The 14,831-nt window shown below is 39.0% G+C and overlaps 1 protein-coding gene across 1 annotated transcript in view; it reads left to right on the top strand.

Annotated features, from left to right (window-relative positions):
• rasa2 (RAS p21 protein activator 2) overlaps nucleotides 1-14,477 on the top strand; it is a 32,967-nt gene extending 18,490 nt beyond the window's left edge. Inside the window, exons 10-24 of the mRNA XM_061719186.1 lie at nucleotides 779-932; nucleotides 1,127-1,275; nucleotides 2,067-2,181; nucleotides 3,117-3,191; nucleotides 3,380-3,503; nucleotides 3,716-3,822; nucleotides 3,925-4,008; nucleotides 4,151-4,228; nucleotides 4,313-4,386; nucleotides 5,474-5,580; nucleotides 6,569-6,651; nucleotides 6,822-7,030; nucleotides 8,450-8,553; nucleotides 9,002-9,182; nucleotides 11,606-14,477. Coding sequence (XP_061575170.1) covers nucleotides 779-932; nucleotides 1,127-1,275; nucleotides 2,067-2,181; nucleotides 3,117-3,191; nucleotides 3,380-3,503; nucleotides 3,716-3,822; nucleotides 3,925-4,008; nucleotides 4,151-4,228; nucleotides 4,313-4,386; nucleotides 5,474-5,580; nucleotides 6,569-6,651; nucleotides 6,822-7,030; nucleotides 8,450-8,553; nucleotides 9,002-9,182; nucleotides 11,606-11,636 — 1,675 coding nt within the window. The 3' untranslated portion in view covers nucleotides 11,637-14,477. The remainder of the gene's footprint in view (nucleotides 1-778; nucleotides 933-1,126; nucleotides 1,276-2,066; nucleotides 2,182-3,116; nucleotides 3,192-3,379; nucleotides 3,504-3,715; nucleotides 3,823-3,924; nucleotides 4,009-4,150; nucleotides 4,229-4,312; nucleotides 4,387-5,473; nucleotides 5,581-6,568; nucleotides 6,652-6,821; nucleotides 7,031-8,449; nucleotides 8,554-9,001; nucleotides 9,183-11,605) is intronic.
• Nucleotides 14,478-14,831: the final 354 nt, after the last annotated feature.

Raw genomic sequence — 14,831 nt, forward strand, 5'->3', positions numbered from 1 at the left:
GCCTCGGTGCCAGTATCATATGATCACGGCAGCTTACGGATAAATCTAGAAGCACTTGAGATCAATTCCACGTATATATTTTCACCTCTCACCTCCTGATGACTCCAGGCAGGAATGTAGAACATTAACTCATTAAAGTTAGAGGCTGTTTTTGTCAGACAGGTTACGACCAGATGATTGTTGGTGTTGTTGCACTTGTACTGCTATACAAGTCTGAAAATGTATCAGTTGTATGTTTTTTTTTCTGCTTTACTGAAGGACCTGGGGAAATGACTTGTTTCTAATGTAAACAGTGCAATGTGTTCTTTCACTTTTCTATGTTCAGAAACTGTTTTCTGGTCACCAGTTTGTTTGTTTTTACTTCACACGGCGTACAAAAGCACATTGTAATGACGTTGCTTTCTTTAGTCCAATAAAGCTTTCTAAGGCTAAGTTTGTTTTTAATTTAATATATTTAGTTAAGCAGCTTCACATCAACTGGACTATCCTTTTTTTTTTTTTATCAGTCTCTGTTGTATGTTCCGTATTTTCTGTAAAGTCATGTTAAATACGTGCATCCTGTAGTCTTAAGTAGCTTTTCATAGAGATCACTTATCTGTAGGGGGTGTGTCGTTTTCTGTGAGGTGATAAGATTGTGCTTAACAGTTTGTTAGATGTCAAAAGATAAAAAGCTTGAATCAACTTGCGTGTAAGCAGAATGATTGGCTGTGATATTGAAAGCGGTTTTCCATCCCTCACAGATCAGTAACATGGCCTCTGCCTTCCTGTGCTCCATCAGGTATCTCCTCCAGCCCAAAGGGAACGGCAGCAAATCCAAGTCAGATGATTTAGGATCCTTACGATTGAAGCTGACCTACATTGAAGACACAGTGCTGCCATCTGCCTGCTACAAACCTCTCTGCAACCTGCTGCTGAAATCCCCAGAGGCCAAGGTAACGCAAACGCTTGTGTTACACACATGATAAACAAACGTTAGTAAAGGGAACTAGGAAAGTCACTCATGTTTTGCTTTTTCTTTCCCTTTACTGTCTCTCTCTCATACCCTTCATTTCCCTTTCCTGGGTATTTCCTCTTGCCCTTCTCACCCTCCACCGATATTCTGCTTTATTCTTTTTTCTTTTTTCAGCTTATTTCCGCATCAGCAGCCCACATCTTGGGGGACATCTGCAGAGAGCGATATGAGGTCGTTCTGCCCATGGTTCGACTGCTGCTCTACCACAATCGCTTTGTGCCTTTTGTCTCTGCGGTGGCAGCACTAGAGCTGGACAACACTCAGTGAGTACCCTCACGCTCATATATGTACTCAGTCTCTGCCATAATGATGAAGGAACAGGAACAAACTCTGATATTCAGCTGACATTAAAGTCAGAATCTACCTAATTAACATTTCCACATTATTTTCTCTGTGACAAGTGTGGTTCATGCTTCTGCACTGAACCGACAACTTGCGTTTGTAGTACCATCCTCAGCAGTACCCTGACGTGTACTTCTCAACAAATGTTGTGTCGGGTAAACACGGGCCGCGACAGATGTAATTGTCTTCTTGGCATTTTCTTTTACATATTTCCACCTACCATTTCTCCAATACCATTTTCAAGGTGGGTAGAAAGAAAGATTTCAGCAGTCAGTAAAAACTACTTTTGGTCAACATTTATCAGCTCCAATTCTCATGAGATGGGCTTCATTTGGTCCATTTTTCTGTCCAAGCTACATGAAGAAGGTAAACAAAAGGCAGCTCAGCACTGCAGTCTACAGTGCTGCAGAAAGAACCTGCACCGCCACCTAGTGTTTAGGGGAGTAATTACAGAGTGACACAAATGATAGACATGGATAATGGCTACGTCATACTGTAGGTCCTTTAAGTAGGACATGTGCACGGAGCATAAAAATATGTATGTTTTTCTCTTTAAAGCTGCAGTGCACCCTTGACATTTTGGTTTCAGATGCACTATAGGGCTATTTAAATGAGTCAGAAATAATTCAAAACCTACTGGAAAAACTTGACTGATGTTTCAAGAAATGTTGTCAAAAATAATGACATGACCTTGAATTCTGTGCTCATGCAGGGAGGCTAACACTATATTTCGTGGCAACTCACTGGCAACACGCTGCATTGATGACATGATGAAGATTGTGGGAAAGAGTTACCTAGCTGTTACCTTGAAGCCTGTTTTAGATGAGGTAAGAACACACACACACACACACTTCTTTTAATGCCAGAATGAACATGAAACAGTGAGGTTAGTATGGAGGAAAGAAATCCACTTGAGCCTCGGCCTTTCTGACTCCAGCAAGCAGATGTAGACGTGTATTTGGTAGGTTTGGAGTTGCCGCTGGGCATTTATTCAACATTTCATATCCTTGAATGACTTTATTTTAATGGCTCTATTTAAATTACTGAACTGTTTATTGCTTTTTTTTGTTTCAATGTATCTGCAAAATGTGACAAGACTAAATGTCACCTCTTGTCTTTTCTGTAATCACTGTAATTCAAATTTTTTTTAAATGCATGCCTCAAAATATGGACAAAAAAGCAAAGTTGTGCTTACGTCTGCAAACCTTGCAAGAAAGACTTAATTATGAAGACCTATGGATGTTCTTTAAAGCAAGCATCTGGGTGTCTGAAGTTGGTACCAGCTGTAAAACTTAGAGACAATACAACTTTAATACTGTATGTTATTCAGTGACCAGTTAGTATTTGTAGGGTTTTGTGACGTCAAATACCTTTTTCTACCCACCTACCAAACTGTACATGTTGTCTCAGAAGTGAGTACTATAAAGCGGTAGCACAGATGTTAGTATGGTAGAAATGCTAGTTAACCCTCCTTAAACCAGATGTTACGAACGCATCTAAAAAGACAAGGCTGCTTTTATACTGTATTCATTTGTATTTTGACCAAACCTTGTTAAAGACATTTCATTAAGCACTCAAAATTGTCCAAATATTTAGACAAAGGGCATAATGTGTCCTCTTGAGCTTTGGTTCTCATCCCTATAATATCAAGAAAATGAGGTTTCTATTTCCACACAACTCTTATTAATACTTTAGTCCTGACTTAATGTATTTGGCATTTGTTTGATTTATTGTTTTTTTTTTTCCTTTTACTTTCTCATAGATTTGTGAATCCAACAAAACATGCGAAATAGACCCCATTAAACTAAAGGAAGGTGACAATGTGGAGGTGAACAAGGTAAATTCACTCATTCCATCTGATTTTGGACGGGGTTGCTAGTAGTTGTAGAAAAAGATGAGTGGGAGTCTCTCAGTGGTATTGGTCTGTCCTCCTTGTGCATATGTGTAGTTCTGCACTATAGACATCAAAACACAGAAGTCCCTTCCTACATCTCATCTGTAATAAGGATTTTGTCGCGGCTGCAGGAAAACCTTCAGGTGTATGTGCAGAAGGTCTTCTCCTCCATCACCCAGTCCAGTTCTAGCTGCCCTCCTCTCATGTGTGACGTCTTCAGATCTTTACGACACTTGGCCTGCAAACGCTTCCCAGGTAAAAGACAAGTAATTGTGGAATCGATTGATACGTTTGAGTTACTTTATGACATTTGTCAAACTTTTACTGTGTTGTTATGTTTACGTGCCAAAAGGTGGAGCCAAATCTTTAAGTTTAAAGCTACTGAAACGTTGTATTTGTGAAGTCATTTACGAGTGACCGAATGATCTAACTTTGATTGGTATTTTTATTTATTTTTTTATTTTTAGGTGACCCACATGTTCAGTACTCGGCGGTTAGCAGCTTTGTGTTCCTGCGGTTCTTTGCCGTGGCCGTTCTTTCTCCGCACTCTTTCCAGCTCCGTTCTCATCACCCTGTGAGTGCAGGTCGTCGGTACCACGTCTCAGCATCCAGCATCTGTCAGAATTCTCTCGCGGCTCGTACACCACAGTTATTGTTCTTCTTTCTGTAATTGCAGGACTCTGATATTTCCCGGACTCTCACCCTGATCTCAAAAACCATCCAGACTCTGGGCAGCTGGGGTAGTTTGTCAAAGAAACTGGTAATTATTGAAACATTTTTGTAAAAAGAAACAAAAGTGATGTTTAGTCAATTAAGCCATCAAGGTGAATTATTAATAAAATCTTCCATATGTGCCATTATTATCTTGAACAAATTGATCTGAGTCTTTCTTACCTGTTCAGTCCAGTTTCAAAGAAACCTACATGTATGACTTCTACAAATCATTCCAAGAGGAAAAGTGTATTGCAAAAGTTAAAAAGGTAATTAAGAAATACTCAAAGGTCCTTATTGTGTCGCTGAAGTTTGAGGTCATTATTGACGACATTGTCAACTCCGTTTTTCAGTTTCTTGATGAAATCTCCTCCAATGTTAGTAAGGAGTCCAGTGGATTGGACGGTGCTGTGGTTCTCAAGGAGGGGTGAGTACTTCTGAAGAGCCGAGCCAGAACCAGTGGGAGGAAAAACGAGATCAGAAAAGTTCAAAAAGATGTTAGTTATCAGTGACTCATATAGGTGACAGAGGCTGGAAGAAACTGCCGTGAAAGTTAATTTGAGTCTCTCCTTTTGTTGGTTTAAACCTGAAGAAGAGAACATCTTTAATCAGTGTGACTTTACTGCAGCTTAAGAGAAAGATCACAAGAGGAGGGTTTACCACCTGTGGCAAAATATTGACAGAATGGTGAGGAGAAAACCGGCAGGCCAGTTTTCCATAAACTGTTCAAGTGGGACAGCAGGCACTTCTAGTACATTTCCATGCAAAGAGAAAAAAAAAACACAATTTACTACGTGATTCTCAGCTCTTCGATGCTTCCCTTCTTGTTTAAATTTTGGATTTATTTTCCCATCAGCAGAACCGAGTTTCATTTCACCCTAACCTTTTAATGCCTGACATATGAAATGATACACAAAAAACCTTTCTTTTTTATATACCAAAACTAAAATTTCAACCAATTTTGTCTTTAAGTTTCTCAATATTTTTATATCATTACAAGTATTGTTTCGAGTATGTTGTTTTTGTTTTGTATTCATTCATTCATTCATTCATTCATTCATTAAATTCATAACTGAAGTAGCTCAGGTGGTAGAGCGGGTCGTCCAATGATCGGAAGGTCGGCGGTTCGAATCCCGCTCTGTCCCAGTTTGCTGTCGTAGTGTCCTTGGGCAAGACACCTTACCCACCTTGCCTCGTGTGAATGTGTGTGAATGTTGGTGGTGGTTGGAGGGGCCGTTAGGCGCGATATGGCAGCCACGCTTCTGTCAGTCTGCCCCAGGGCAGCTGTGGCTACAAACGTAGCTTACCACCACCAGAATGAATGTGTATGGATGAATAATGATCTCTGTAAAGCGCTCTGGGTGCCTAGAAGGGCGCTATATAAATCCAAGTCATTATTATTATTATTATAACTGAAATCAAGAAAACATGAATGCTATATGGAAACTTGTAGTAGTTGTAATATTTTATTAAATTTTTTTAAGCCGTTCACCTTCTTGTGCATATCTTTCTAGGGAAGTACAGAAACGTGGTCAGGGTAAAAAGCGTATTGGCAAGAGGAACTTTAAAAAAAGATGGCTCCGGGTGACCAACAAGGAGCTCTCCTACCACAAACACAAAGGTGAGACCAGCAGCAGTTATCTCCGACGCAAGAGCATCCTCTGTCATTTGAAGGGTGATATGAGCCTTTTCATGAGAGGTTTAACATTTTCAGATATCCACAACGCTGTGTCAAGTTTGAGTAAGAAGGCAGTGAAAGAAGCAAGTGAGACCTCATGTAAATACAGCGGGTCAGTTTAAAGTGTATTTCCAGAAGAAAAGCATGAGAATCTTCTGATGGAAAGAGCAGATGTGATTTGTCACTGCGAGGAAGTTTGGCACTAGTTCTTTGTTGTTCGTGTGAAAATTGCTTTACATAGAACTTACAGAATAAGGTATAAAGTAATTATCATTCATATATTTACATATAACGTTAAAGTTATTTTTTCCTGGACTTAAATAGTCAAAAGTGCCAACATACACAGTTGATGCGTTTTGATACTCAATAGATTAAAGTCAGATAGAGACAATTAATCATTCTGAAACAACATGTGAGTATGTATCAGAATTAATGTTTCTCAATAAATAATTAATATTAATAATAAGACGGGATCAGAAAACATCCAAATGCTCTGAGGAGACTAAAAATGGATGTTAAATGTTGGTCTGGCCCATCACATCTGGTAAAAGTCTTGGCAGTTGTTGTATTTGAACTTAATGCTTCGTAAATACCTTATAAGAATTATGAATTAGATTAAAGTTGTTTTCCTGCACAAGTCAGACTTGCAGACTGGTAAAAACGTAAATGAGCGACCTGACCGTGACCAAAAATTAAACGCAGAGACTAGCTGCTATTGTTTTTTCAAAAACAAATCTGATATTTTGGAGATGCATCTATTCAAGTTCATTAAGGATCATTAAAAGTTATTTAAAGGTCTGTAAGACTTTAATTGCAATACTTAACTGTTACTCTGTTTTTGATTTTTGCCATAATCCTTTTAAAAGCATAATATGACATATGTTGAGGATTTGCTGAGCATGAACATGACGGAGTATTGTGTGATTAACAGGGAAAGAGGCTCTCTGCATCATCAGTGTAAAAAATATCAAGGCAGTGGAGAAACTCGATGAAAGTGCCTTTAACCGCAAAAATGTAAGTCCCTTCATCCCTGATGTCTAAATCATCCGTTTCCCCTCTAGAAACGAAAACATCAGTCCCAGCATGAGTTGTCTGAGCTACAATAAAAAAGAATGACATGTACTGAAAGTTTCCTGGGAGACGTGCCTTTCCTTTCCTTAACTCTCATGTCTCTGTGGTGTCAGATGTTTCAGGTGGTCCACTCAGAGATCCCTCTGTATGTTCAGGCAGGAAACTGCGTGGAAGCATGTGAGTGGTTGGAGATCCTCGGCCAGGTCAGCCGCTGCAACGAAGGACGTCTGACCACTTTCCACCCGTCAAATTACACCAGTGGAGCCTGGCAGTGTTGCAAAAATCAAAGTAGCGGCGCGCCAGGCTGTAAGCCCTGCACAGCGTGAGTGTTGCCTCCATGTCAACGCCATCACCAACAATATGACAGTATTTGGTGTTCCTGCGGCCATTTAGTGGTGCAAGTGCTCACTGCTGTGTTTGTTTTTTGTTTTTTTGTTATTTGGTCTTTAATTTGGCGAAATTTGAACATTTCTATTAGGGATTCAACAGTTCTCGGTATAAAACCGAACCGTTCGGTTCGCCCTCCACGGTTCAATATGCCCATGTGTGCCGCGGATTTTCGGTTTTGCCATTAATTTTGCATTAATGCTTTACAATCCGCGTGTTTGTGCCTGCCTGACAGCTGCTGCAGAACAGCGCTCCTCGCGAGTCTGTTGAAGAAAAATAAACAGATAATTTTGGAAAAAAAGCTCTCTTCAGGCACATTAAGGCTGATTTATGGTTCCGCGTTACACCAACGTTGATTTAACGCGTCGATTTAACGCAGAACCATAATTCAGGCTTAACACAAACCGAAACCGAAACCGAACCGTGGGCTACCTGAACTGTTGCACCCCTAATTTCTATCCATATATAGGGTATAAATTTCCATTAAATGGCAAAGATATGACCCTTGGATGCTACTACTTGGTATCCTCAGAGCCAGATGACTTATTTAAGTTTTGTGATGTTGTACAACAAGTGGCCAAGTGGTAACTGTTTTGTTTGTTTAGCTTTTTTGTAATGTCGTTTGTTTAGCTTTTTTGTAATATCATACGCAGAAGCGAATGTTTATTGACACGTTATATGAAGTTGATTAAACATGTTAATGTCTCGGGTTCCCACTCTGCAATGGGGAAAAGTCTCAGTAATGTAAAAACAACTGCATGCTGTTTGTTCATTTTTATTTTATTCTATTATTTCTTTATTTGAATAAGCATTTTCAAAAAAAACATTTGGATTCATTGAATTCAAATGCAATCCTCTATAGCCAGATTGAGCTTTTTAAAGGTTAAAATGCTTAACAATGTCATCTCATCAAATTAAGACTAACATTTGAAATGTTTTAGGATTTTCTTCTTTTTTTCCAACTGAAGGAGTTAAAACATATTTGATAGATTTACCGTAATCGAGGACAGTTTAAGCATTGCAAATTGAGAAAATATTAATGAAAGATCATTTCTTCCCTTTTTGTGCTTCAGGAGTGTGTGTGGTTATGAAATAACTTTAAAATAATCAAAATAAAAATAACTTAAAGATTAAACTAACTTGTTCAGTGCGAGGTTTAAACATCATTCTGCACTTAAAACCAAAAGGCTGATAATGGTGCGTAACACACAGTAGTTCAGTCCTCAGGACCACCGTGTTTGTGTTTTTTGCTGTTACAGAGTTCAGAGTAAATTGAGCTTAAACAAATAAAACTGTTGCTATCTCTTCATTCTTGGACAGATCTCCTTACACTTTTGTTCTCTCCTGTTTTCAGCACCGTGCTGGCCAACTTGCAGCTGGACATAGACTGTGACCGGGAAACGGAGAGGATTTTCTCCCTCCTCTCTGTGAACCACACCAAGCTCCAGAACATGGAGGGTCAGTACCTGTTCAGGCTTTGATGGCCTTTGTCATTGAGAGCGGGCCTCACCGCCGCCGGGTTCTTTGGCTGCAACACCCCCGCTGGAGATTGTGACCCAGGATGACTTCACACGTGTGATGATTCGACCAGTAAAACATAAGTGGCAGCTGTTTGTCATTGATTATCGGGCTCTTCCAGCTCTCACGACGTCTAGACATCTGCCTTCAATCCATCTCAGTTGGTGTTGCCCTACTGACCTCGCTTATTTTTGTTTTATGTTTTGGGATTATCTGAGCCACCTCTTCACCCCAGGGTCGAAAAAAAACACAACCAAGGGAAAAAAGTCATCAAAACATTTGTTCATTTTTCTCCTCTTCCATGTGTTTCACACCTTTTTTTTTCTAAGATGACTTGCGTCACAAACTGTGTCTAAACTGAGGTGTGCGATGTCTGTCCTCTCCACAGACGCATGTGCTAGTATGGCGGTGTACCAGGGCCCCCAGCGGGAGCAGGAGGAGTACTCCAAGTTCACCATCCAGGAACCCAAAGAGACCTTTCACACACTCAAACATCTCCGGAACATCATGGAGGAGCTGCAGAGGGAGCACAACAACCGCACTGACAACCCGGCGCAGTACGGCACCCTGTGAGTCTGGACTGCTTCCTGAATATATGTGTATGACGTGCTCTAACTTTTTATGGCGTAGTCTTTTCGTTTTATGACTCTAGAATGACTTTATAAGAATTGGTTGACAAAGTATTCTGCATTATTTAAAGACCACAAACATTTGTCCATGACGTTCATGCGTGCCAAAAAGGAACTTGATGTCGGCTCCCAGCATGCTTTAGGCCAGTGTCTCCCAACCTGGGGTCCGGGCCCCCCCTGGGGGGGCGCGAAACTTTGTCTGCTTTGAGGATATACAGTTGTAAAAATTATATCTACACATGTTAAATAAATACAAAATCATAATAACACACCTAATGGAGTACAGTAATCCAAGTCTGTATAAACGCAGTTAGAAATATATTTTGGTCAAAGTTATTTATCAGGATAAAAACTTAAAAACGTATTATTATATCATTATTCAACATTTAATCATACTACTACTCCGACAAGTTTTTAAAGGAAAATTTTTAAAAAATGTTGCTCTCATATTAAAAGAGACATTTTTCAGAAATATTTTTATGTCCTTGCAATTATTTTTTGTGCATATTTTATGCAAAAGGCACAAAAGGAAGGTGAGAAAAACAAAGTACAGGGTAAACCAAAGAGAAATGTATCAAAAAACATAATTAAGGTTCATTTTTTTCAATTAAAGGTTTGTAACGAATAACTTTACTCTTTTGCTGCTAGTACGTACGGGTCGGGGGGCCCGGCTGGTCTTAGACACAAGAAGGGGGGGCTCCATGGAAAAAAGGTTGGGAACCACTGCTTTAGGCAGTGTTGATTCCAGTGTGATCTTAGGCTCATCTTTCAGTATAAGTAATCTGCTTCTGTATTGATGCTGTTGTTTGTAATTATTTGTTTCTCTGCTGCTAACAGTTAAGGGGTATTTGGAGTTTGTTTGGCACCGTGAGTGAGAGTGGATGTACAGTCGGTGACTCCTCTCAAAAGATGGTGTTATGTTCAGACTGGAAACATGTCCAGAGTGAGACAGGCCTGTCACCACGTGAACAAGCCTGGAATAATTTCGTGTCCCTCCGGCGGAAGCTTGTGACACGGCCTGGATGTGAATTAAATGCGTCCAGCAGCAGTGAATAAAGAGACTGCTGTTATAAAATGACTAATGTAGGTGGAATGAAGCAGGTGTGTGTTCTCTGCTCTCACTGGAGCAGCGCTCGGCCTGATGATCCTTTACTGCAACCCAGTTCTGGACCGTTCCAGTTTACTCTCACCTTGGGTTATATCCAGTGTTTTGTAAAAGGTTTAGGCACTGACAGTGCAGAGAGGAAAGAAATGAACTAGATCATATTTTAGGGGCGTGACCGTCCTCCTCCCGCTCGGACTCTGGTTATTTGAGTGAGGCTCAAAACATCATAGGGCTCTTTAACGGGCTGCGTGCGACTCTGGCAGCACGTTGAGTCCTGCTGCAGGATTAGTTTAACCCTCCTCCCTGCTGGAGAAACATCCAAGCAGTTGAGGGAAGTTTGTATCCATGCTAAGTGTTGATTAGGGGTGGGTATTGGGAAGGACCTCACGATACGATACGCATCACGATACTTGAGCCACGATACGATACACATTGCGATATCCCGATTATGCAATATCCCGATTATTATATTCTACATAGTTCACCGAAAAATGTAAAAATGCATTACACATCTTAAAATCCAAGTTGTATATATGTACATCAGATGATAGTGATGGATCATAAAATCCGAGTTGCACGTTCATCAGATTATAGTGACAATTCATGGGACAAACTGAGTCAAAACAATGTTTTATTATAACTATACAAGCTAAAGCTACAACATATTTGTGTATATTTTTCATATTATTTACATCATATGAAATTAACATTAAATTTAGTATGAGGTTGCTTTAATTATGTGGCAAATGATGATAAACACAAGAAAGATGGGTACTAAAACCAAGGACAGGCACAGTGATCAGTCAGTATAGATGTAAATCCATAAATAAATAAACCTCTGTCCATTATTTTTCATTTTTTAAGGACAGGCAATTGTGTTATATAAAAAATAAATTATAAAATGAAATAAAACGTGAAATAAAACCTGAGCTCAGTGCAGGGCCCTCCCAGGGTTGGTAGAGAGTGGCAATGCCCAGGACTGTCACTCAGGTAGGAGCACTGGGTGATTATAATGGGAAAAAAATCGGGGATAAAAAATATTTGAAAAAAAAAAAAAATATATATATATATATATATATATATATATATATATATATATATATATTTTTTTTTTTTTTTTTTTTTTTTAATCATCGATATTCAAATTTTGAATATCGATATTGAATCGGCTTGAAAAGTATTGCGATATATTGCCATATCGATATTTTTGCCCACCCCTAGTGTTGATGGATGATGATTGTACTACTGCTTGTTTCAGCGACAACCCCATCGTGGGGAAGACGTCTTAACCCGGGTGGGCAGGTGTGGCCTGAAACAGCCGTGCCAGCAGGTGTCACCACAGAGTCTGAGCAGTCCTGAAGGAGCCCCATCCAGCGTCCCAGCGAGAGAGGCCGCTCTACGACCAGGAGAATGATACACACCGTGACCTCCATACGTCTTTGTTCTCCTATTCTTCTGTTTTTATTTTTTCTTTTATATTGATTCATCTCCCACTCTCAACGATAGACTGTATTTTATTTATGTCAACTCTTATGTTAACAGTTGTGTGACAGAGGCATCATTAGATGGTGTGTGAATAGGCTGCTATTTTTGTTTTAAATTCACTGTTTTACATTTAACAGCTGTGACGACACCCATTTTATTTTTTTAAACATTTAACTTGATCATCTGTTTTCAGAGTTCATTAATATTCATCACTGGAGGATTTTCCTCTGTCTGGGACCCTAAAATCTTCTTCAGGTCTTTTAGTGCCCTTCCTTTTCTGAACAAATGTGTGTTGTGCGCATGCGTATATAAATGTTTGTAGATTTATGTGGAAACCAATCTGCCTTATTTTGATGGATGTTTCTTTGACATTTAATGCTGAGGAAATAATGCAGACGCACTTTAAATATTTGGAAATTGTCCAAATGAAAACTATTAGATACTTGGTATCAGCTTTCATCATTTTGATCAGTTACATGATCACAATTACATTTTCTTTTCTTTTTTTTTTCATTCTCGTTTCATTCCTGTACAATAAGATTTATAGCCTGTAGATTTTAACATATTTTTCTTGACCAAAGACATCCTCTTTGACATAGGTGTATGTGTATTTTGAATACAAAGGGTTTGAAAGTTAGACAAATCGTATGTACAATTTATACATATATAAATATATATATATATATAAGTGTGCGTGTGTGGATAATATAAAAAATGTGTGTTTAGTTTGTGTGCAGTTTTGTTATCACATTGTTTAACTTGAGGTGAGCAGTTTGCATGTGTTCATGTTTGAATTCTGATAGCACAACTGTGGTGTTCATTGTGATTGTGAGCCGGTTTGGTACGGCGTCCATCAGATCTGTGCCATCGTATCCACAGCCTCCCAGGGGAAGTAAAGAGGGGCGGCGTGCAGATCAGAATCAATCAGGATAACAAATGATCCCTGTCCCCTCTGAGTATCAGCCAATCCCAGCACCCACGTTTGTTTGCACCAGCAGCATCCTCCGCTCCAGCTGTCAGGTTTTGGCTTTTTTATTTCAGTTTAGTGCTTGTTTGAAATGTGGCGCTCTGCAGATCAGAGTTCAGATGTTGATGGAATTATCCCGTTAGCTTTTACAAACTGCAGTCCACTGCCTAGTGAAGACATTTTTTTGGGGAAAAAATTGATTTATTGATAAGTAATCATAAAGCAGAGTTAATGGACTGCTCCCAAAGGGTTTATGAACCCCTTAAAATGTTTTGTAAATGCTTTTTAGTTTTTCATTTATTAGCAAGCAAATCCATTTTGGACCAAAACCAGCAAATTTCTCAGATTTTGACTGATTTTTTTTTTTTTTTTTAATTTATTTATTTTATTTTGACTGCATGGAAAACGCTGGAGGATGGTGACAAACGATCAGCCTGATTCAGTTGGGTTTTTTTCAGCTTTTTTGTACATGTCTGTGTTCACTCCTGTACTCATTTGAACAATGAAGAAAAAGAAACTTGAATTAGTTTTAAAACGTCGGACATTCCACACTGGTGAAACAGGGTCAACCACATATCCGTCTGTGTGCAGATGAGTTATCTCTGACATGCATGTCTTGTTTATTTAACAATCTACTTTTCAAGAAAAAAAAAAGAAAAAGAAAAAGTTTTTGTATCCTTTTTTTTTTTTAATTCTGATTTAATGTGTTGCTATGGTGATACCAACCGTGGTTTTTGGTCTGCAGTGATTTGAGGCTGCTTTGTTTTCATCTCTTTGCACTTAGCTGCAAAACTTCCACTCGTCCAAGTTAATGTGAGTTCACTCGGATTAAAACGGCTGGAACTCTGGAAACACAGTATTGCTGTTGAATGACTCGGCATTCAGTGAAAACTGTCATTTTAGTACGGCTAGAACAATTTTACTTTAGATTAAATTTGTGTCACAGTATCTGGATTTCAAATGGGTAAGAGATCACTGCAGATATGAGTGGTATCATGTTTATCAGCTTGAGTTCTAGTTTTCGACCAATGGAAGAATTTTAATGTGGTGCGTTTCATATCAGGTGGAATATTTATTTTCCTTTTCTAAATTCATCTGCTGATGTCCTTCTGCCTGTAATAAGGGATTTTTCTCTGTTGGCACATTGTCCTAAAACACAAACGGTGCCGTGAGCATGAGCTACATGTGGAACTACAGGACGTTGTCTTTTGCAGCCAGTTGCAAATCAACTTCACCAAATGGAAAGGGAAGCATTTATATTTGCTTTGATCTGTCAGATGAATAATACCAGTTAGGATGTTAGCCAGCCTGCACATCTGATGTGAGTTCTTTTGAGCTGGATCAATTATGGAGTTTGTGACCCTGGTTAAGCTCTACAACAACCTGTCGGATGCTTTTACAAATGTAAAACAAGCCAATTCCTTCCAATCAATACGTCTGTGTCAACGCAGAGTGAGATTGCAAAAGGAAGTCTAAATGCTTTGTTGGATGTTTTCTTTTCAGTTAACAAGCTTCTTCCTGTCGAGCATACAGTGAGTATTTGCAGAAAGTGGGGGGTGTCTGCACATATCCAACTCATAGATGCCTCAGCCTCATTGTCTTTTTTTTTTAAACTCATGATCTTTTGCATTTACAGACCATGCTGTCTATGTTCTGAATAAACACTTTGTTGACAGTTCTCCTGCTTATGCTTCTTTTTTGGATCATTATAAAAGGCTGAATATCTACAACAGGGGTCGGCAACCCGCGGCTCTAGAGCCGCATGTGGCTCTTTAGCGCCACCCTAGTGGCTCCTGGAGCTTTTTCAAAAATGTTTCACTTTTTTTTTCCTTTTTTTCCCCTTTTTCTTCTTTTTTTTCTTTTTTTTCTCTTTCTTTTTCTTTCTTTCTCTTTTTTTCTCTTTTATTTTCCTTTTTTTCTTTCTTTTCTTGTTTTTTTGCTTTTTTCTTCTTTTTTCTTCCTTTTTTCTCTTTCTTTGTCTTTATTTTCTTTTCTTCCTTTTTTTCTTTCTTTTCTTGTTTTTTTTTTTTTT

This window comes from Cololabis saira, chromosome 4 (assembly GCF_033807715.1).
Source record: "Cololabis saira isolate AMF1-May2022 chromosome 4, fColSai1.1, whole genome shotgun sequence".
Lineage (NCBI taxonomy): Eukaryota > Metazoa > Chordata > Actinopteri > Beloniformes > Belonidae > Cololabis > Cololabis saira.